The sequence below is a fragment of the Eretmochelys imbricata genome, chromosome 11 (genome assembly GCF_965152235.1).
Source record: "Eretmochelys imbricata isolate rEreImb1 chromosome 11, rEreImb1.hap1, whole genome shotgun sequence".
Lineage (NCBI taxonomy): Eukaryota > Metazoa > Chordata > Testudines > Cheloniidae > Eretmochelys > Eretmochelys imbricata.
Window position 1 is genome coordinate 9,530,050 of NC_135582.1, and position 24,721 is coordinate 9,554,770.

At 40.0% G+C, this 24,721-nt stretch overlaps 1 protein-coding gene across 1 annotated transcript in view; it reads right to left on the minus strand.

Moving 5' to 3' along the window:
• The window catches only part of CLASP1 (cytoplasmic linker associated protein 1), a 269,429-nt gene that overhangs the window by 78,568 nt on the left and 166,140 nt on the right, over nucleotides 1-24,721 (minus strand). Inside the window, exons 20-21 of the mRNA XM_077830446.1 lie at nucleotides 21,562-21,669; nucleotides 18,074-18,241 (exon numbers count right to left, since the gene is read on the minus strand). Of these exons, the coding sequence (XP_077686572.1) occupies nucleotides 18,074-18,241; nucleotides 21,562-21,669 (276 nt within the window). The remainder of the gene's footprint in view (nucleotides 1-18,073; nucleotides 18,242-21,561; nucleotides 21,670-24,721) is intronic.

Sequence of the window (24,721 nt, forward strand, 5' to 3'; positions counted from 1 at the left end):
AAATCCAACTTTTGTCTGATTAAGGGGCTGCAGGATGAGATCAGCAATGGGAAAATAGGAGGGTTGTTTTTTGTTTTTTTTTAATTAAAAACATTTCGTCAAGTGATGAACTGAAAACTTGATTGTTTCTATATTTATGTTTAGAAGTGGACGGATGGTAGTTACAAGTTTCCTACTATCTTTCAGAGATGCATTATCAGATCAAACATTTTAAATTTACAGCAAGCACATTTTCTACAAAACACATTACACGGGGAAAAAATGAATTTCTTAAAAACTACTGCCAAAAAATAATCAAATCATGACATTTTACAAGGAAATAAAAATTGTATGCGTTATTACCATCCCCTTTTTTAATGAACTCAGTTGCACAACCGTTATAAATACTTGATAGAAATTTCATCCCAGAATGGAAAGATCTGTAACTCCTTTAGTAGGAATGCAGAGGAGATGACACTGCATTATATATGATACAAACTAAATGCGTTGCTACACAGATTTATTTTATGAAAGTATACAGAAGACACGAGTGTTTTCACAAACACAGATGGATAACTGGTATATACAAAAAGGTAGAAAATGATGAGGCAAATTGTGTTCTCAGTTATATCTGTGCAAACCTAACGGATTTAAGCAGCATTGCTAAGGTGGTACTGAGAGCAGAATTCGGTCTCTTGGTATCATCACATAGCACTTTGAGTGTCATTGGTTTGTAAGTTAATTTAGCGTTGCATTAGAAAAGGGAAGACAGTTTCTGTATTTAATGAACAACAGAATGACAAAATAATTCAGTTGTAAACCAGTTTAAATTACCCGGCATAAACATAAACAAAAGGGAGCTGTTTTTAAACAAATCAGAATAAGTACAATGTGGCATGCTGGCATATATCTTGCTCCAAGAGTACTGCTGGAATCTCTGAGATACAGATTTAAAGGTCACTGAATAATGTAACACAGAACACATTGGGCCCCAATTCCCTGATACTCTGTTCCTGCATCAAGTGCAGAAATGAGGTGGGACATGCGTCAAAGGTGTCTATATGAGCTTTTGCATCTCCCTAATTCTGGGCTGTGCTGGGGACATGCCTGGCTGCTGGCACAACTAAGAGCAGACCCCACATCATTACGTTGGCACAGAATAGCCAGAGTACTGTGCGCTCTGGTCATGCATCTTTGCTCCCCTTGCCTGAGCCACTACACTTTCCTCTGGACTGGCTAAGAAACACCCCCCCTAACAATCAGGGTATTCTGCAAGGGCCATCTTTGACACTGCCAAAGCAGGACTGGGGCCAGTGTTTCCAAGCTGTGTACAGCTTTGTAATATGAAGTAAGCTTAAACCAGCAATCTTGCTGTCTTTGAGCATGTAATCTCCCTTTTATTTCAATGGAAATTATACATGTTTAAGAGCTACATGACTGGAGCTATAACAACCTCAATTTCAGACACATTTTTTTTCAGTTGCATTGAAGAATTCTAGTTAGACTGAAAGACTAGTAAAATGTCTTATCTACAATTCAGAACAGTTTGTCTGAAACCTGCTTAAGGATTAAACCTTATTCTTCCAAGAGGTAACTGATTTCAGTAGGAATTCTTATGTGAGCAAGATACATAGGATTTAAAAGTCTATGCCACTTGGTTTCATGCTATTTAGTGGGATTGCTCGCTATTTGATGATGGCTGAGGTTTTCAAAGATGACTAAGGGGATTGGGCACTCAATTCCCAAGGACATTCATTGGCATTTGACAGCAAAACTCACTTAGGCCCCTTTGAAAATTCCAGCTTTAGTTCATTTTTAAAAGGGGAAGTTAGGTCTATTTGTGGCTTGATTTTATCATCTGTATGGAGGCAAAATTCCCACTGGCTTTAGTCTTCTCAAGGACAAAGGTTATTTACTGTGTTGTGTTTGATCAAACTTTGTGAAAATTTACAGGAGCTAAAAATGTAGACTATATCATAAGAAGTGGAAAAGGAACGTGTAGTCTAGACCTTCACCTTTATTACAGTGAAATGTAATTTTTCAGTTCTTTCAATTATTCTGTGAAATGCATCAAATTTGAACTGTGGCCTAAAAAATTCTCAAGGTCAAAGTCAGTTCAACTTATAATTATTTTTTTATAGAATCACTAGATTAAAAAAATCAATTTTGAGGGTTTGGGTTAAATAACAGTCATTTAATTCAACCTCACCCTAAGTTAAGGAGAATTTCAAACACCCTATCAAAATGGGGACAGATAAATGATTGGCAATGTCATTAATGCCTCCACTCTGCTTTATGAAAAGGACAACTTTGCAGCTAAAATACTGGGCTAACTCCTCACTCAGTTCTTGCCAGCTAAACTCCCACTGCACCAAATCTTGAAGTCCTCACCCAGCTCTTATTAAAGAAAAACTCCCACTGAATTCAATTGATTTCAAAGGCAGTTGCACATGCTCAATATCTGAAGATTTGGCCCACACATTCAATGGGAATTTTGTTTGAGTAAAAGGTGGGTAAGAATCTCAGGATTTATCCCATTAAAATCTAAATATTAATAGTGTGAGCAAAAGCACAGGGACTTTAAAGGGAGTCTTTCCCTTGGCTTGAGTGAGATTTGGACCAGGCCTTAAAAAATTATATATTGGAAAATGTTACATTTGCCATTTTTATTTAAAAAGCCCATCCAGTGCTAATTTTGTGTTGATTTTGTGCATCTGGGGTTTGATCCTGCAAGGTACTGAGTGGGATTTGGGAATACTCAGCAATATGCAGGATCTGACCAGTAAGGGTCCGATCCCAATCACCTGCAACTCCCATTGACATAAATGGGAGTTGTGAGTGCTCAGCATCCCTGAGGATCTATCTCACGTTACACAGCTGATCCATTTGCAGGGTGGAATTAAGAATGCCCTGGATTACCCTTGGTTTGTTTGTACACGGCTCATGATGTTCCTAAAGTACATAAACAAAATTAAAAACATTCAATAAATTAAAATAAAAAAAGCATGTTAAACAAAAACCCCACAGTAATGAAAAGCACATGCCAAGTGCTGGCTGATATGCATGACAGCAAATGTTAAAATGGTTGTAAACAAGACTAATATTAAGAAGCAGATTCATGCAGTTAGCACTTGTTCACCTGACTGCCCAACAGAATCAGCAGTGGAGAGAGCACTAGTGGACCTGGAATGACGTCGAGAAGCTGCAAGTAAAAGGAATGGCAACACCCACAAGATTAACACACAAGTACCCAAGACAGAAAATGCCACAGTCCAAAAGGGATGCACACGATTACTACCAACATGGGTGTTTTATAGTGAAAGGAAATGCCGCCGCGTATGAATGCACAACAAGTACAGTGCAAGCCCCAAGGCAAAATCTCCATCGGCAGCTTCCTCCTTTCCCCACAACCACAAACACAATGTGTGACAAACAAATACATTGTTTTTAAGAATACCAAATTGTGTGCAGTTCAGCAAAGACTGGTGAGTGTCAGTCATGTTCCAGAACCACAGAACCTAAAAACAGCTAGTATGAGAATGTGGAACATTTAACCCCGTAACAGGATTTAGATGTGATCAATCTAAATCCCAAAGTGAAGCCAAGAGGAATGATTAGAAATTGTGCTTGAAAATATTTCTCACAATATTCTACTCTATGTACAAGAAACAATGTCAATGACAAGACCAATTTCAGTAGAATGAGTTGTCACAAAAGTGTAAGGAGTCATACCGGGAAATAAATAAGCCACTGAGCACAGCTCTTTTGTTAAATATTTTAGTTTTACACACACACTCTCTCTCTCTCTCTCTCTCTCTCTCTCTAGCCATTGTGGCTATGACAGCTATATTGTAACATTTTTGCACATAGTTATTGTGTTTATATAAATATATTATATACATACATATATGTATGTGTGCGTAGAGAGTGTAATATATATACACACATACTCAAAATGTTATAGCAACAGACCTTTATATAGTAGCAATGGCTGGAGTTAAGACTGAATTCCATCTTCCATTTTAGCCCCTGATTTTCAGTGGTTCATAACTTCTTTGACAAATTCCTTTAGAGCAGAAGTTTTCCATTCTTAGTTTCAGCACAAAGGTGATTTGTTTTTGAATGTTGGAAAAAATTTTGTTCAGCCGTTTCTGAATTATGCCAGTGTTTTTAAAGAGCTTTTTCCCATATATCTAGCAATGCTGTGCTCATATAACTCAAAAACACATAAGTCTAGAAACTCTAAAAGAAAGGCCCAATTCTGTACTCCTCTCATATGAGTAATTCTCAGTCAATACAATAGTTCTACTGAAGGCCTTATTCTTTGATTGTCGCTATTAATACTTGAAGAAAGTTACATTTGAACATGGCTCTTAATTTATAATGCTACATACACATTGTCAATAGTGCACATATATGCACATTACAAGAATTTAAAGGATTTTTTCTATTTAATTGCCAAACATTTGTAAATGTAACATTAAAATTACATACAAAAATGAGAAAGGAAAAAAAAGTTTCTCACAGCAATGGGAACTTGGCCATAAGGTATTCAGGGTGTGCAATGCAGTCTATAAAAATGGAGCCTAAGGCCCTATGCATTTATTCAAGTAAGCACTGATATCAAAAATGACTCATGAAAGTAAGGTTTGCAGGATCAGTAAAGAGTTACATATTAAGCTCCACAAGGCAGACCCTCCTTATACATATACGGATCTTCCTGCAGGATCAGGGCCTAAGAAGAAACAAAGGAATACAAAATACCTATACTTGAGCAATGTGGCCAAGTTAACATTACTGCGGGAACTTTACGTTCCACATTTCCTGATTTAGATCCCAGTCCTGCAAGCTGCTGAGTGCGGGCAGACATTTACACTTGCATACAGCCCCAGTGACATCATGGGGGCCATGTGAAGCCACTTGAAAGATCAGGCTTTTAGTGTGATATGACCAAAACATTAGGTTACCACAGGATTTTTATATTTAGTAGAGTCCAGTGGCATTTAAGTTAATCTTTACAATGTGAGTAAAATGACAGTTGGGACACTTCTCGGAGCACCCAGGACTGAAAGTCACCTTGTTACACCTGCCTCCAGAGTGAGAGAATCTTACCAGTACCCACTAGGTGTTAGCTCCCTAACACAAACAGCCTGTCAGCTACTCAAGCACTCTCCTCTGGGCTATACCAGCCTTGTCTTTGCCTTCCAGGTTGACAACAGATGCAATCCAGCCCCTGAATACTTTTGAAGTGCCTCTCTGTGGTACCCAGCCCATGATCACGGGATACCCAGAGAAATCCCAGATCATCTGTTCCCCAAAGAAAAGTTCACCATCGTTTACCAGTTTCATCTTAGACCATGCTCCTGTAATATGCACAGCACCTGAGTTCAATTATAAAACAAACAAATGTATGTAAGAAAGAATAGAGATTCAAATAAAAACCTAAATACACAAGAACAGACCTTTGATGTACACCTCAAGATAGGGTTTCCTCCCCACACCTGCTGGTTACCTCTCCCTGTTAGGGTACTGTCTACACTAGAAACGCTACAGCGGCACAGCTGACGGTGTGCCGCTGTAGTGTAGAAACTTACTACGGTGATGGAAGAGGGTCTTCTGTCACTGTAGTAAATCAATCTCTCCAAGAGGCAGTAGCTAGGTTGATGAAAGAATTCTTCCATTGACCTAAAGGAGTCTACTTTAGGTCAGCTTAACTGCGTCGCACAGGGGTGGGAAGATTTCCACAGCCTTAAGCTATGTAGTTAGTTTAACCTAACTTTGTAGTGTGGACCAGGCCTTAGTTTCCTTCTCAAGTCTCTGCCAGCTCTTCATTATCATTGACTTTGAATGCTATCAGAGTACTATTTTATGACATACAGTACACAATGGTACCCTCTGGAGATAGGGGTGTGGGAGTGGGAGACACCTGTCTGGAGGAGTTGGTCTCAAGATATGTGAGGAGCATATTCTCTGTAGTTGTATCTCACAATGGCTAGGACTACCAGCGTGACATAGCCTTTCAATAGAGTTCTTCCATGACATTATGTTGGTGTACCCCGGAGACCCCTGTATCCCATTGCACCCCAGTGCACTCTGCGAGTTGGCATCAAGAGGTACTTGTGTCACAACACTGTGTTAAAAACACTGTGTTAATTAGTGTTTCCATGAAAACGTTACTGAATTCAGTAAGAATACTCTGGCTGAGTCACATAGTTTTGGCTTAAACTGATGTATGTACACTTCTTTCAGGTAATAATTCCACAGCAGAAAGTTTATGACTTGAGGCACTTATTCCAATTTATGACAGTCATTTCAGTGACAATACACAAAAGTAGACAAATAAATTGGTTGTACCACAATTGTGCTCGTTTCTTATTGCACTGGAATTTTCTGTCTATTTTTTTTTGTAGTGGTTTCTATAACAAAATTTACTCACTGAAGTGATAATCCCCAGGCTACCACATCCAATGTTACATTTTAAATTAACTATTTTTCATCTATGTAATAAAAGTAATCAAATATAAAGTGAAACAATTTGTATAAATATTTTGTAGTATATAACTTAATAATCAATGTATGGGTCAGATCTTCAGCTGCCATAAATCAGCACAGCGTCACTGAATTCAATGGAACAGGGCCAATCTACAGCAGTTGAGAATCTAGCCCAATGTATTTATCTTTAGATCAAGGACCTGAAGGAAGTATTTCCACCCATATATTTTTGAGGTTTCATCTAACATACTTTCACTAAAAGGAAAACTTATGGCGTACACCAGTACCAACATAATGCCACTGAATGTAGTAAGTTACTGCTGAAACCAGGCATTCTCCATCCAGTAAGTTTATACAAAACAGCAGCATCATCATAATCAAAAAGGTTGACAAAGGAGGTGCTATCGTCATCATGAATAGGTCAGAATATGAACAAGAGGCTGCTCGGCAGCTCTCCAACACCACTTTCTACAAGCCATTACCCTCTGATCCCACTGAGGGTTACCAAAAGAAACTACAGCATTTGCTCAAGAAACTCCCTGAAAAAGCACAAGAACAAATCTGCACAGACACACCCCTGGAACTCCGACCAGGGGTATTCTATCTGCTACCCAAGATCCATAAACCTGGAAATCCTGGATGCCCCATCATCTCAGGCATTGGCACCCTGACAGCAGGATTGTCTGGCTATGTAGACTCCCTCCTCAGGCCCAACGCTACCAGCACTCCCAGCTATCTTCGAGACACCACTGACTTCCTGAGGAAACTACAATCCATCAGTGATCTTCCTGAAAACACCATCCTGGCCACTATGGATGTAGAAGCCCTCTACACCAACATTCCACACAAAGATGGACTACAAGCCGTCAGGAACAATATCCCCGATGATGTCACGGCTAACCTGGTGGCTGAACTTTGTGACTTTGTCCTCACCATAACTATTTCACATTTGGGGACAATGTATACCTTCAAATCAGCAGCACTGCTGTGGGTACCTGCATGGCCCCAGAGTATGCCAACATTTTTATGGCTGACTTAGAACAACGCTTCCTCAGCTCTCGCCCCCTAATGCCCCTGCTCTACTTGGGCTACATTGATGACCTCTTCATCATCTGGACCCATGGAAAAGAAGCCCTTGAGGAATTCCACCATGATTTCAACAATTTCCATCCCACCGTCAACCTCAGCCTGGACCTGTCCACACAAGAGATCCACTTCCTGGACACTACAGTGCTAATAAACAATGGTCACATAAACACCACCCTATACCGGAAACCTACTGACCGCTGTACTTACCTACATGTCTCCAGCTTTCATCCAGACCACACCACATGATCCATTGTCTACAGCCAAGCTCTACGATACAACCACATTTGTTCCAACCCCTCAGACAGAGACAAACACCTACAGGATCTCTATTAAGCGTTCTTACAACAATACCCACCTGCTGAAGTGAAGAAACAGATTGACAGAGCCAGAAGAGTACCCAGTCACCTACTACAGGGCAGGCCCAACAAAGAAAATAACAGAACGCCACTAGCCATCACCTTCAACTCCCAACTAAAACCTCTCCAACACATCATCAAGGATCTACAACCTATCCTGAAGGATGACCCATCACTCTCACAGATCTTGGGAGACAGGCCAGTCCTTGCTTACGGACAGCCCCCCAACCTGAAGCAAATACTCACCAGCAACCACACACCACACAACAAAAACACTACCCCAGGAACCTATCCTTGCAACAAAGCCCGTTGCCAACTGTCCACATATCTATTCAGGGGCCTAATCACATCAGCCACACTATCAGAGGCTTGTTCACCTGCACATCTACCAATGTGATATATGCCATCATGTGCCAGCAATGCCCCTCTGCCATGTACATTGGCCAAACTGGACAGTCTCTACGTAAAAGAATAAATGGACACAAATCAGACGTCAAGAATTGTAACATTCAAAAACCAGTCGGAGAACACTTCCATCTCTTTTGTCACTCGATTACACACCTAAAAGTGGCAATTCTTCAACAAAAAAACTTCAAAAACAGACTCCAACGAGAGACTGCTGAATTGGAATTAATTTGCAAACTGGATACAATTAACTTAGGCCTGAATAAAGACTGGGAGTGGATGTGTCATTACACAAAGTAAAACTATTTCCCCTTGTTTATTTCCCCTCCAAACAAACAAAGCTTTTGTACAACAGGTGATGTATTCTGTTGGATATGAAATGACATTTGGTTAGAAACTGTTCTTGTAAACTGCTGGAAATGGCCCACCTTGATTATAACTACAAAAGGTTCCCCTCTCCCCTGCTCTCCTGCTGGTAATAGCTCACCTTTCCTGATCACTCTTGTTACAGTCTGTACGGTAACACCCATCGTTTCAAGTTCTCTGTGTATATAAAATCTCCCCACTGTATTTTCCACGGTATGCATCCGATGAAGTGAGCTATAGCTCACGAAAGCTTCTGCTCAGATAAATGTGTTCGTCTCTATGGTGCCACAAGTCATCCTGTCCTTTTTATAATTGACCTTAGAAACAGAACTACAAAAGTAGTATCTACTGCGCTGCTTATTTATTCTCTCTCACTGGCTCCAATATCAAAGTGGCTCCATTTATAAATCAAAAGGTGATCCCTTCTATCTGCTAGCCCCATAAACTCAGCATGGCCTCTGATTATTAAGCTGGCGTCTGCCACTTCTCACCAGCAATTAAGATTCTGTAGACAGAACAGAGCTGGTGATTTTGTGGTAGTCTCCTGAGTCAGATCAGGAAACCATCTCATTCTTCAGTTGCTGCTAGCAAAGCAAAAACCTTGCCGTGCACAGTAAAGCAAGTAGACACTTTCCCTTTGGCCAAACTCATAAAATCGCATGGCTATCAATGGGAGTTTGATGAGCACACCACCAGGATACTATTTAACCCAATGGGGGCAGAAGTGAATAATAAGGTGGCAATTTTATGCAGTTGTTTTATTTTTAATACAATAACCACACACATTTAATATGACATTTTTCATTCAGATCAACCCCCACCTCCAAATAAAACACTGCATTTCAATGTATGCCTGTATATTTTCACTAGCACCAACACCTTCTCACAACTGGATATGTATGATCATACCAGCAGTTACTTTATAGAATGCCAACCAAGGGGCCCTCTTCATAAACACACTGGTGTAGTATAGGATAGCTTTGTGTGTCCAATTATCTTCAAATATTGATAAAACTTCAAAAATTGATAAATATCTGAGCAATGTGTGGCCAAATACTTACCGTGCATCAGAACCTACTTGAAATATGAATACAGAAATACTAACTCACTACTTCAGTTTCTTTTTCAAAATCTTTTGTGGTAATGTAATTTATTCTGGGTAAAGCACATTATTCAAAACAGAAGTAGCTGTGATCTGAACATAGGGGTCCGAGAAAGGTCAGATTCATGATGCAGTGCCAGAAAATGGCATCAACAAGGATATCCATGCTGATGCCTTAAGAACTACTGTTTGCTCATCCTGTATGTAGAAATCACTGAAAACTCCCTGCGATAGTTCAAAGGTCACATTCTAGATCTACAGATCAAGATGAGAAAAAAACCCAAACAGAAATGTTGTGAGGAAGGTCACCAAACACACAGGCTCCAATTCTGACCTCAGCTACGGGGCACATGTTCTTATTGGTCTGATCCAAAGCCCAGTAAAGACAACAGAAATCTTTCCATTGACTTAGTTTAATATGCTTTGATCAGACCCTATCTCAACAACAGTTCTGTGTGTTACCTGCAATCTTGATCTCGCAGCTTGGCTTGAGAGTGATTTTCAAATAATTTGGTTTAAATATTTACATTCTCTCCCTGCTCCCCTCATTTTTAATAATGTGCATGTAGTACCATTGACTTCAACAAGACTACTAACCCTGACTGAGGATTGCAGGACTTGGTCCGTTTCTTTCAGGGTAAATTTCATCCATAATTATTTCAGATCTAAATCAGTTTTGTAAAGAGATGTTCAAAAAAAAAAAAAAAAAAAAAAAAAAAGAGGGAAAGGTTTTCACAGTTCCCCTTTCAAACTCAATTTTTTTTTACCTACATTATCTAATGAAAAAAAGTCCAAAGTATTGGGATGGGATCCTCAAGTATCCCAGTTCACATTAACATTTTGACTAGTTAGCAAAGTATCAGGGGAAAGCAAGAGAGGGGGAAAAAAATTTCCTAATGAAGCCTCTTATGGAATACCCTTTTTCAGATTAAGCTAAGGGTTCCAGTCTACTTCCATTAAAGTCCATGAGAATTTTGGCATTGATTTCAAATGGGAGCAGAAGCATCCAACTCCCATGGATGACAATCTGAGTCTTTCCACTGACTGTACTGAGAGTTGGATCAAGTCCTAAAGAAATAGCCGGAGATTAAATGATAAAACCAATAACGGCAACACCACTTATACTGTTCATAATTCAGTTCCAAAGACAAGATTAATCAGGAAGTATAACAAGTTAGTCAATTGTCAATGAAATTTCAGAGTAATGGCAAGTTAATGGAATTAGCATAGTACCCCCCCAATACCGCACATTGTCCAAGAGTACTTTTCTTCCTATCACTGAGCTAAATATCCTCAGATCTACACTGCAAATCTTGACTTTCATGTTTCACTCTCCCCCACATGCTATACAAACACAGGAAGAGAGAAATTAACAGAGTTGAGGACCAAAGAGGAGCATTTCGCCCATCTTGTTTTACCTCCCTTCCCCGTCTGACTGGAGCACATAATCCACAGATAGCTCAGTTCATTTACTTATATAACTCTTACTTCCAATTCTGTAAATTAAAGTGAAATCAAGCCAAAATGTGTATTCCGGCTCCACTTACATATTACTCCATACAATTGTACTTTGTTACCAGTTATAAAGATAGATCCTACAGCTTTTGCATATACCAAGCCTGCCAGATAGAATCCATAATAATTTCTTTCCCCCAATTTGAAAACCAAACCCACAGCTATAGAATTGCTATAAACAGAGAGGCCTCAGAGATCAACTGTATTTTGTCCTGAGATGACAAACAAAACTTTTGTACAACAGGTGATGTATTCTGTTGGATATGAAATGACATTTGATCAGAAACATTAACTATCCTGACATTTCAGCCCTATGAAGAACAAAAATGGCTGCATATGATAAACCGTAATGAGATTTTATATTTGTACTGTACGTTTAAACTGAATGACCATGCTAATTTCAGTCCTCAGCCTTTCAGAGCACTAAAGAGGCTCACACTTGAGGAGAATTTCCATCCGAATGGCATATCCAACTTACGAATCAGTGGCTGACGGCGCTGTATAGAACCTTTAAATAAAAAGAATTTTGATCTCTTAACTGAGGTTTAGTGTGAAATTATTGTTTCTCTTTTTGTATCTAGCTTTCAGATCAGTTCATGTATAATTAAAGTCACTCTGCAGTAGGCTTTGTGGTGCTGCTAACCATACTCTGAGCCGTACAAGTAGGATTGCTTTCATAGTTATCCATCAAAACACTGGAACAGTCTTTTTAGGTGAAACATAGCAGAGGTCTGTACAAATGGACTTAAAGAAATTTAAATTATCACAGGAGTTCAGGATCAAGGGACTTTCTACTAAAAGAAAACATTGAGAACCAGAATTGAAACATGCAGAAGAGAACAAAAAGGAAGCAGGGCTGGAAAGGGGGAGTGTAAGGAAGTGAACAGAGGAAGGAAACAAGCTCATTCCACCTGGCAGTGTCTTGGACAGATAATCAGAAAGGGGAAAGGGAAATCGACCCTTAAAGCTCCAATGCCTACATGTACTCACCAAGTGGAGGGAAGCCCCGAGCAGGGCTTGTATCTCGACTGCTCTCACGGCTGGTATCGCGGCTGCACCCCTGACTCATGCTGGGTCGGGGGATACGGCTGCTCCGTGCTAGCATGCAGCATGGAGAGTTTCAGAGAAGGTGAACAAGTTTAATGAGGACAGACAGCTTATCAAGGCAAGTCACATTTCTGTTAGTTAAGGTAATTATTACATTAGTAATTATCATCTGCTACAGCCACCTCAGGCTTTTCACAAACCAACTGTGTCACATGCTGAGCTGTGTTTTTAACTGGAAGTTTCAGCACCATTGAATGTCTGGCTGGCACAGTATGTTTGTCTCTCAGACAATCCAAGCTTTGTAATTTGAGTAGAGCAGGAGATCTTCATTCATTTAAAAGAGTGGCTGAGCTCTACTGCTACAGAAGCATGCAAAACAGCTGAGGCTAAAAGAAACCTTTCTGGAAGAATATTTGCTTAATTACAAAAAAAACCAGCCTTTTAGAAGAAGGGGGAAGCGTTTGTAACATGATCAGAATTTTTTTAAAAATTGTCACAAAAGAGAAAGCCATTTCTATGTGTGTTTGGGCTTTTGCAAGGATAGTTTTCTCATGATCAAGTTTTTTGGGGAAAACAAGACATTGCAGTGTAGAGATTTACAGAGGTAAATTCCCCCTTGAAAGATACTGTGAATAGAGAGGGTTACAAAGCAGTTTTAATTTTAAGACAACATGGGTTTTAATGGTTTCTGTCCTTTTACCAAAAGCTGCTTAATTTTAATTGCCCAACATATCTAAAAACAGAAATACACTTCACAAAAGTCCTTGTCGTGCACTCCTTTCCCCAACAAAACTCTCATTGGGCCAGATTCTGATCTCAAGCACACTGATAATTCTGCTGATAATTCCACAGTCACTCCATTGAAGATGTATTGAGATCAGTAACCAAGATCAAAAAGTGGCCCACCAACGTCAGTGGGAGTTATGCCTGAATAAGGAGAGCAGGATTGGGCCCTTAGAGGGATACTTAACCTATCAGTTAAGAGTAAATTCTTGAATAATTTAAGTTCGGGGTAAAAAGTGAACAATAAAACTGCCTCATGTAAACCGTAACTGGATTATTCCTTTGTAAACTCTATTTTATTTGGATATGGTAGCAACATGCCAATGAGTCATAATTTATAAATTAGTTCTACATAACAAAGAATGCACTGTATCACATTTGTACATTTAACAAAGAGAACCTGAATTACAATTAAGCTTTGTGAATTTATCTTGAAATAATTAATGACTGTACAGAGTCTTTTCACTGTACTAGTCTTTGGAAACGAGAGTAGCTACTTTTAAATGAGTAGTTAGGAAAGGCCCTGAAGGAACTGTTCACAGTGCCTGGACTAAAATCAGATCCTTTAGCTTTGTTTTGGATGGCCAAGCTGCAGAGCTGCACATACCTTAGTGCTGTCACCTACTCTGCCTGTTTGCTCCATCCTCAGTACTCAGCAGGATGTTCATATTTGCAAAAGTATGTCGTATGCATGCCTTTGAGTGCAGAGTCTTATAAATGTTTATAGTGCCTGCTCACATATAGAGGAGGCTGGGGACAGTGCAAACAGAGCCACGGTAATAGAAAAATTACCATTCAGCACACTGGGACTATTTTGTAGAATCATCAAGGAATGTGAAAATAAATTGAATATTTTTGCAGTCCTCGTTATTGAAGAACAGAATATTAGGGATGAGGAGGACAGAGTCAGAGAAAATAATCTGTTTTTATATTATCAGTTAAGTGCTGGGCCTTCAAAGTATCCCTTGACGTATAACAGAACAGGACAAAATAGAATCCTTCCCATATAGAGTAAGAAATTCAGATATAAACTGTTGCCAGATTCCTGGTTTCTCAATTCCCTTCCAGGTTTCCAAAACCTAACTCATACATCTGTTTGATGAATTAATGGTTCTGATGTCTGAACTCTGATGTTGAACAATACAAGATGAACTATAGACCAACTTGATAATAACACCACCATGCCCAGAAGCCAAGAAAGTTACGAAGGAGATAGAGAGGTGGTGTTATAATAAGTAGGATTATCATGGAGTGAATGAAATTAGGACCCAAAAATACAGACGCCTCAGATAAAAAAATATATAGGGCAGGAACAGGAAGCTTAAGAGTGAACTACGGGTGAAAAGGAAAACTCCCAAACATAATCTACATGAGAAATACACTTACTTGGAACTATGGGGTTCTCTAAAAGTAGGACTGTTCACTCTTGGGTCACATGCTTACATGTAAATCTTGACAGCCTTCACATGGAGGTAGTTTGCACAGGCATCCATTTATCACAAACACTTTCATGAAATGTATTTTTCATCTGTCAGTCTTCTTCCTGGTTTAAGCACCCTAGGCCTAGCACATATTCTCAGTGCGATAGATGTGATCACTACAGAATGAATGATACAGGCAACACGTTTTTCTTTATTAACGGATTAAAAACCCTGCATGCACTATGAGGCATTTGTACTCTTGGATATTACAAATCAAAAGAGAATACTGGGATGTGAGGCCACCCACTAGACACAATATCCAAGCAACCAGAAAACAACAACAACTTATATTCTGATTTCCTGATGTAATGAGTGATATTTAAATACGAGACATGTATGCTGGTGGAGAGAGATATACACAAGGGAAACAGAATGAGCGACTGGAATAGAAGGACCACAGAAAAGAAAAATGACATGAACTCCCAGGGATTTGCCTTGCAGTTCTCCATTGCCGTAAATAGGATCATTTTAGGTATAAGACAAACAGTGGCTGTACAAGATGCCACATTTCAGGGGTTGTCATGATTCAGAGGGGAGTCTGTCTGCAAGAAGAAGTCATCCAGACAGAAAGGTCAGACAGCCGGAAGGGTTGACTTCAGGATCCCATTCCAAAAAAATATGGACCACAACGCAGGCGGCCAGTTGGACAGAAGACAAGTTCCAAAATGAGGGAAAACTAAAGAGCCGGGGGAGACAAAATGATACGGGTGGATGGATGCAGAGAAAGAAAGTGGAATCTGCTATTTTGACTCAGGGGAAGTGGGGCCCTCTTAAAAAAAAAAAAAAATCACTTTGGACACCACTGCATCTTATAGGCAGGCCCCCATGCAGGGGGTGGCATGAAGCCTGACCAGCCCAGTAGAATCTCCAAGAGACATGATAACTCACAAGGCACAGTACACCCATGGGTGTCCATCAAAGAAAGGAAGGCATCCACTGCTACACCCCTGGCCAATAGGGAAGGGGAAAGAGGCCAGGAAAGGACTATGGCCCTGGTTCTGTGCCCCTTTGGTGGGCTAGCGCCACTACCACTACTAGCCACACAAAGTCTTTGCCCTCAGAGGAGCATAAAACCTGCCCTCGTGGGTGGCCTCTGCATGGACTATCCTGGTGGTGGCGCAAGAGGAGATGAGCTCCTAGCATCTTCCCTCTCTTGCATACACAACACAGACCAGTCACAATCTGGCCCTAAATTACTTACTCAGAAACCACACAAGTCAGTGGCTGAGCCAAGAATAGGACCCAGGAGTCCTAACTTCCAGGGCTCTAATGGTCTGATTTTTCAACACTAATGAACATCCAAGACAGCTGCAAGAGTTGGGCACATTTGAAAATCAAGCCATTTACTACTAAACACTTCCCTCAAAGCTAAGGCTCCGATTCAGCACAGCAGATAAGCATGTGAATAATGTTGAGCCTATGAGTAAGTCCCACTGTAACTACTCACTTGCTTAACATACTTAAGAACCTTCCTGAATCAGAGCCCGAGAGAGCCTATCAATAAGCGTAGGATGTACTGGATGGGAGGTGCTAGTTGATTAAATGGGCAGCTCTATGACTGGTGAGGGTAAAAAGGATCTGAGACTCTTAAGAAAGTAAAATATAAAATAATTTAACAACCAAAATACAGGGTAATTAATACCTGGGGAAGAGGTTGCAAAGAGGACTGTGCGATCTTAAAGTTTAAGTTTCAAAATATAACTCAATCCAAACAAATGTTATTGCTTTGTCTAGTGTCTAGTTTTTTTAAAGGTCCAATAAAGCTGCAGAGTTTCTACATTTGAGTATTAAAGCAATACAAAACTCAAAAAACACCCTGATTCCAATGACAGCCCAAAAGAATAGGCTTCAACCATCAACCCGGAAGGAAAGAAAAGACTGACAGATTTGATAGAGTCCTCACACTCCCAAGGAACAAGAACTGATGATTTTTGCAGGGGAGGCATATAAAAGTGACGGGATATAAGTTACACTTTTATAGGAAATTCTCCAAGGCTCCCATAATTTAGTTGAATGCACACAACCCAAGAGTGATTTATGCAAAATAAATTCCCTTCAGATAATAAGGACTGTTTCAAAATAGTCCATGTAACATGATTATCAGCATAAACATGGTAATATCAGAGTTTGTTTCATTTTAACGGACTATACCAGTTTGCAGAATGACAGTAGAATAGTTAACTTCAGTAAGTAAGGGGGCAGCTTGGATTTTAAAAACACTAAACAAAAAAGCACAATATATTTATACAGACATAATAAAAATAGATAACATCAGAGGAGAAGAAATTTTAATTTTGCAAAATATTCACCATAAATAATGTAAAATTTAATGGATCATAATTCAGGATATACTCTTAGAGAGACCTAAGATCATTTCAATAAATCTGAAATATAAATAAATAAGGAGTACTTCTATGTTGACATCTAATATGCTATACACTGAGCACTGGGCTTAAATTTAAAAGATGATGGCTAAAATCCTAGCCCTATTGAAGCCAATGGCAAAAACTCATTTACTTCAACGAGGCTACAACTTCACACAATGAGTTTAGCTGAAACTTCTTATAAGCTCTGTAAAACTATATTATCCTTTTTTTGATGAAAAAATCATTTCTAAGAATTTCTTTTCCCGTGTAAACTTTGGTTAATTTCTGCAAATACTCACATTAGCGGCACTAAGTATAGCTTTGGCTTGTCCACAGAACATATACAGAGAATCATTTCTGCTTTCATTCAAAAGGACAGCTGTGTTTGTGAACATCTCTGGAATAATGCTTGTTCAACTGATTTAAACCGAATTAGAGAGATCACTGGTAAATTTGAAAATAAAAGTGCATACAGAATATTTATACAACAGCCAATGTGTCTCCACATAGACAAAAATATTTGTGAGCAAAATACTTAGCATGTGAATCTAAAATGCAATCTAATAAAAGACTCCAGGATGTATGAGGTGATGCACATAAACCGTTCATCGTGCCATATTTCCCAAAACAGGTCCCAATCCTGCAAGGTGCTGAGTGCCCTCTGACTTCAATCAATTCCCAGAGATTTCAGCCGGAGGGTGTTCAGCATTTCACAGGAGTTGCTCAGCTCCTCGCAGGATTGGGCCATACAGTTGTATTTAAGTGTGAGATTTTTGCAATGGTGGGCTTTCCCCTTCACTTAATTCTTTCTTCATCCTGATTCAGAAATAACAAAGATGATGCCACAATTTCAAACAGAAGGCACCATACACTCTTTTGACCCACTCTGAAAACAGATATCAACAAGGAAAATTAAAATGACGTTTTAAAAACTGAATCACTAATAATGTTTCCTCACATTGAAATTAATTTAATAATTTAAGGATTCAAAAGTGCATGATGGTAAAATGCAGTCATGTAGTTTTCTTGTTAGCATGAATTACCTTCCCTTGGGCAAGCTGGTCGAGATGTCATGTCGGTGAGAATTCTTACCTAGTCCTATTCGGTTGGGGCTTGTCTCTCGGCTGCATCCCTGACTTCGAGGGATCTTGCTGCGTTTCTCTGAGGATGATGGCACTGGTGGGACTCTGGCTGTTCCACTGGTCAGTCCACCGTATGCACTTCCCAACAACTTGCCAGGGGAACTAGACCGGCTGCCAGCTACAAAGGAACCAGAAGTAAGGAAGCATGATAAATCTTCTGGACAATTCAAGATAGGGATTTTAATCATTTTTAAACAGGGCCTGAAATAAAGAGGGCTCCATCTAAGAGACTGATCCAAAGCCTGCTGAAGTTAAAGTAAGTCTTTCCATGGGCTTTGGCTCAGGCCCTACACAATACACAACTCAACAATTGGGCTTGAATTATTCAGCCTGTCTGGCCAGTGCATCTAAAGAACAAATTTTTAGATAAAATAATCCAGTGGGGGAAAATTAAGAACCCCATCTCAACAACAGAATTCTAGTAGATTAAGATGATAAATGACCCAATCATATATAGCCTGTGGATACATCACCACAGCTGGTCATCACAAACATTTACTTTGTATATGTGTTTGACTGGTTAAAATTAAATTGCTTAGCTGTAAGTTTGCAGCTGGGTGAACTATTTGTAACATATAGCAATATCTGGTCAATTTTGTCTGTTCTTGTCTGTTTGAATTGTCCATGAACAGATCACATTTTTCTAGACTCTGATCTGTGCAAACGGCCTACTGACCAAGATTTATTCACACAGAGTATTCAAGCTGTTCATTAGTTAATATTTGAAATCTGAGCTGCATTTGGCATTTCTGACTGGACACATGGTTTCCACGGTATGTTTCTGTTGTCTGGTTGGATCTAAGAAACTCATAGAATCAAGTTTTGGGCGGGAATGCTCATGTTTTCAAACTCCAAGTTTATTCTCCCTGATGTTTGCTTAAAGCTAAGCACAAAGGATTTTAAAAGAACTGGACTTGGGATCCTTTTTGCTTCCTTAGCTGTATAAAGACGACCTTGAAAATATGCTGTAGCTGTGAGCTCTACTGTCAATAAACTTGTTTGCTAGAATATCCAGGGAAAGTACTTCTGAAAGGCATGCAAAGAATCAAACAAGTATAACATTTTGAACAATATTCATGGGTTGTTGTTTTTTAAATATTTTATATATATATCCAGCTCTAACCATTTCCATCAGAAGATTAATTCACACAACTAATAATAGATGAGACAGAAATTGATCTGGAGTTCTCTAGTCTAAAAGTTTACACAACTTTATTAGTTGATAGAAAAATACTTGAAACATCAGAGTTACATTATAAACTTACCTGCCCTTTCCTATTCTCTGCAGGGTGACATTTTGCAAAGATTGAATCTCTGAAGTCATGTATTGCCCCCCACAACCACCACCACAACATATGGCACTGGGAGTGCGCCAAAGCTCTGAACATTTGTGACTGATTTTAATCACATGTACCTCCTCTTTTACACTAATGCAGCACTCTGAAGGCCAAATACTCCTCCAAGTTACACTGGTGTGATTCCACTTCAAAGGCGTTGAACTGATATAGAACAATTTGACATCTAGGGTTTAAATCGCAGGATCTTCTTCGCAATTCCTACAGTAACTTCACAAAGGGGTGCCCTCATCACACAGAACGTATGTTTATCACATTAATTATCATGGAAAAGCTGAAGTGATCACAATACAAATCTGACATTTTGATTTTATTTTAAGAACATGTCTTTTCAACCTCCCACAGTGAATAATGTGGTGGGGGACCCGGGATGTTGAAATAGTTAACAACTGTGAACAAGAGAGCATATGAGAAAGAGACCGTGAGAAACGGAAAATGTTTCTTACCACCAGCAGGATTAGCTGATCTGGATCCTTGTTTATGAGAGCATATCAAAGGACAGGCAAAAAGTGGATTAAAAGATAGTAAGACAATACAGAGTTCAGCATGCATTATGTTATACATAATGTGAACTGATTTATTTACAAACATACACTACTCCTAAGCCTCTGCAAAATACAGTGAGTTAATGTGCTGATAAGTAGCTGGGCCCAACTTGTGTACATTTTTCCACTGCCACTTAATTTCTCTAGGCTCATAAATTTCTTTGAGTGAAGACAATCATCTATGGTGGGCCAATTCTCCCTGACTTACAGCTGGGCTACTCTGAAAAAGGCAACAGGGTTGCCCAGCACGTGAGTCAGAGGAGAATTTGGCCCTATATCTGTATTACATTTGCACTCTAGAGTGGTTTATTTCATGCAGAGGTTGGCCTAAGAGATGGTGTTCAGATCCGGGTTTGGCTGGCGTTGCGATTTGATGCCAAACTAGGGTTAGGGATCGGGTTTAGATTTGACTGCCTTGAAGCTGCACAAGCCATTCCTGAGAGATTTCAGCACCAAATGGGAGAAACCTTGAGAGATCAGCTGATCTAATAAGATTTCCACCATCGTGAACTGAAATCCTTCTTGAGATATTTCAGCTTCATCTGAACCGGAATCAGGAAAAAGGTCATTTCCTGCTTGGACTGGACATGGATCCAAAGCCATTGAGGTGGGTTTGGATCTCTGCATCCAAATCCCAGACTATCACCACCATAGTATGAAGGTGTTCAAGTACTGAGGTTTTCTGTTTGAAACCATCTCCAATATAATGACTTTAAAACTGTTCCCTCCTCCCTCTAGCCTGACATTCAGTGAAGAAGTGACGCCATGAACAGAGCAGACATTTTTCAGTGAGGCTGCAAAGCAAGACTAGTCCTCATAACGAAGAGTCCTCTTCCCACCTTCCCACACAAACTTAAGATTCCTCAGTCTATGAAGAGGCACTTCCTCTCCTTGGAAACATGCTCCCCATATGCAAACCTTCTGAGTTCTGGGTCAAAATTCTCCTCTCAGATCCATATGGCAGATATTCTGCTCTCCCTTCATGGGGGAATCATGCCATGCAACCGGAACTTCAGAGCCAGGATATGCCATGTGGATCAGAGAGCACATCTTTTCCTCCTAAATCTATGTAGGATTTTACACATTAACTTAGACAGCTCATTCTTAACACATATGGAGATGAGATAATATAAGCAAAAGAAGCTTGGGAGAACAAGAACCCAACAGACAGTAGCAGGCTGGAGATACAAGGAAGGTGTCTCACTAAGTTGTACTTTACAGAAGTCCAATATATATTATCTAGTCTGATATATAGTAACAAACTTTACATGACTGGAATTTTTTGGTTGTGCTGTGCAATGAACAGAAAAACAGCAATTTCTATGCTTAAATATTTAAATCTCAGGCCCTATTATTTAACGACGACTTGGACCGTGAGCTCTTTGGGGCTGACTGTCTTTCTGTGATATGTGCATGCAGTGCCTAGCACAATGGGGCCCCATTCTTGGCTGGGGCCCTCAGGCACTGCCACAATACAAATAAGAGATAATATTAATAAATATAGCTCCTTCCCATCCCTTAAAAGAAAAGCTTCTTACGTTGGGACTGTGAAACTACTTTAGCACGGCTGCGGCCTCGGGTATCGGCAGGCGTTGAGGTAACACTTGTGGCACTTCCAGAGCTTTGCCTCCTCGTACGGATCCGACCTGGGGAATGCAAAGAAAAGTGGAATGTTAGCAGCTTGGCCCAAGGGGAAACTTTGCTGTGGCTTCTAACTTGCTGTCTGTTCTATATTGAATTTTTTTTTGCAAAAGTAACAACGATAAGAAATGAATTCCCTGGAGTGGCACTTGCAGTTTAAAACGCAATCAAAATTGTTTTTGACAAGAAGGAACAAAGTTGCTAATATGGGCATAACAGGTGCACCCAGAAAATCTCACATTTGGGCACCAATGCTTTCGTACCCCTATCTACGCTTGCAAACAAGCATGCCTCAGTGACAGATTTTGCTAACACCACCTGGCCATATGTATTTGTCTCAGGTGTGCCCATTATGCTCATGTTGGAAAAGTCATCTCTAAGAGTTACCCCTGGTGTATATAAATTCAGCATATTTACCCCCCAAGTTAGTGCAGCTTTAATTGTAATGGAGAGTCCCATGCAATGCAATCAACGCTGTGCGAGAAATCCTGTACCTGCCCTTTATTTTTTTAAGCAAAGAATTGGTATAAAGTTTCTTGTTCAGAGTCCTTTTTATTTCTCCCTCACAGAAATTTTAGCTGGAAAAGACCCATTAGTTTGTTCAGTGCATGTCCCTGCTTGGTCAGCGCTGTTCCCGACAGTATGTTCTTTCCAATGCTTGGACACAATTATGAGTCTTTAGTTGCTAGAAAAGGAATGATGATTAAGACCAACAAAAAGAAAACCTCTGTCCGTAATTTTCAACACCTCCGTTCTCAGCCAAACTTGAAACAGTCCTGGGACTGACGCCAGTACCAACACTGCATTCAGAGAACAAGTTCAAGTTTCAGGCATGATAATCAGAGGAAATAAAGAGGCATGTAAAAGATTACACATTCTGGACAATGTCATCCACCGATCACATAAATCTGTCGCCACTGTTGTTGGTATCGAACATTTACATGGTACCATAAATGTAACTGGGGCATTACAAACACAGATAGATGCACACTTCCTGCCCTGAAGAGCTCACACTTCCTATGAGACAAGACCAATGCACACAGGACAAGACAGAGGTCGGTAGTTTGGGATTGACTGAACAGACTGACAGCTATGTTTTTTCTGTCAGAGCTCTCAGAACACTGGTAACATGGCTGGAAAACACTTCTGATAAGCCTGCCAGACAGTATTTCTAACAGGAAACTTCAATTTCAGAGGAAAAACAAACATAAGAACAGGTTCACATTTGGAGATGAGAAGTGAGAAACATGGGTTGAATCTGAATTTAGAATACATGTATTTTCAGTGTCCTGTTTTAAAAACAATAGCTAAGTAGGCTTCGGAATTTACAGAGATTTTCCCATTGAAAAAATATTTCTAGACTTGGCACAGTAGAAATGCTGGGCCAGATTCTCTACAGCATTGCAGCCCCTAAGCACTGCTCAGGAAAAGGGGCCAATATCCAATCACCACTGCCCAGAAAAGAGTTCCTTTTGGTGGGAATTCTCTGGTGGGTGTAAATATAGTGATCCGGGTCTGTATCTGCTGCCTTGCTCCCCATCTAGCACAGGAGGGGGATGTGTCAGCGGGGAGTAGGGGACATGGCAGAACGCTGCTGTGCTATCCCTATCCTGGTGTAAGTTCCATTAAAGAGCGAACATCAGTGGTGGAACTGGTAGCAGCTCAGAGCATCACATGGCTGGGACTAGCCCCAGCTTCCTGTCACTTCCTCTGCACCCAGGAGAGCTCCAGCACAAGAGAATATCTAGCCTCATATGTTCCCTGCCTCAATGTGGTAAATTCTATGCTGACTTACATCCCACTGATTTTGGTGGGTTTGCACAATTTGTGCAAAATTTGGCATGCAGGCTGTTCTCTATTTCTAGACTTCAGTGGCAGCAGCAGTACTGTGTGTGAAGAAAAAAAAAAGTGAGGGTGACACAGGCCCATATCGTATCTTAGGAGGTGGCAACTCCATACAAGAGTTTAATCTGTTCTATCTTATCCTTCAAACTTTTTGAGATACTGATGGAAAGGACTGAGAACTGTACAAAGTACCGGATGGCAACTGTGCTGATAAGCTGGAATTCAATGCCTAAACTGTAATGGATTTCACAGGGAAATAGCATCAGTAACCTATATGTGCTAGAGGTCAGCCTGCCCTGACAGTACGGATAAGATGGAAGGAGTCTGACATTTTCCTTTTGCGTGCACTCCCCCACTTTTTTCAGTTCAAGGTCCCGGAATTTTTCTGTTCCTCCTGTGTCTGATAAAATAAGAAATTGATTTCTTAAACAGCAGAAGGAAATCGGAACTAACTGTAATAAACAATTGTTCTACATTTATAAAACACAAGGCTAAACTCCAAGACATCAAGATGTTCCTGCAGAGGAACCAAGATATCATTTTTCTTTTTAAATGCCAGCCCCATTAAGTAGGAGGGAAAGAGTTAGAGGAACAGAACATAAATGTCAAAATAAATCAGTGCATGTTCGTTTCCAGCCATGCTAATAAAGCATTCAGGCCCAATCCAATGCCTTTTGAAGTTAATGATAAGACTTCCCTGGGCTTTGAATCAGGGCTTCTAAGTAAAAGTCTGCCTTCTGTTTTGCTTGGGAGATCTCAACACTGATATCTGGTCTTTCTACCATGCACAAAATTCTTGCTGAATTCAGTGGGGGTTCCTCACATGTTGGGGGAGAGATATCAACACTGAGAATGGCCACCTTGATCTGAGAGTAGAGTTTTATCCTTATTTTAGTAATAGGACTTAAATTTTCTCATCCTCTTAAACAGGCACTGTATTTTTAACTGAGCATGTAACTGTATTGAAAGACAAGCAGATGTCCCACCACCATGCAAGTGAGATTGCGGTTACCTAATCCACAAACGTGTGGCATTCTCCCCATTTCCATATGCTTGCCTGACATGGTGCAAGCCCAGCAACTGACAAGAACTAAATTAATTTCAAGCATTGCAGAGTTGTGACTCCAAGCATAACACAATGCTATCCCATCTTTGTTCCATGATACTGTGCCATTATATGAAAGCACTGAAAACTCATCTCCCATTGATACA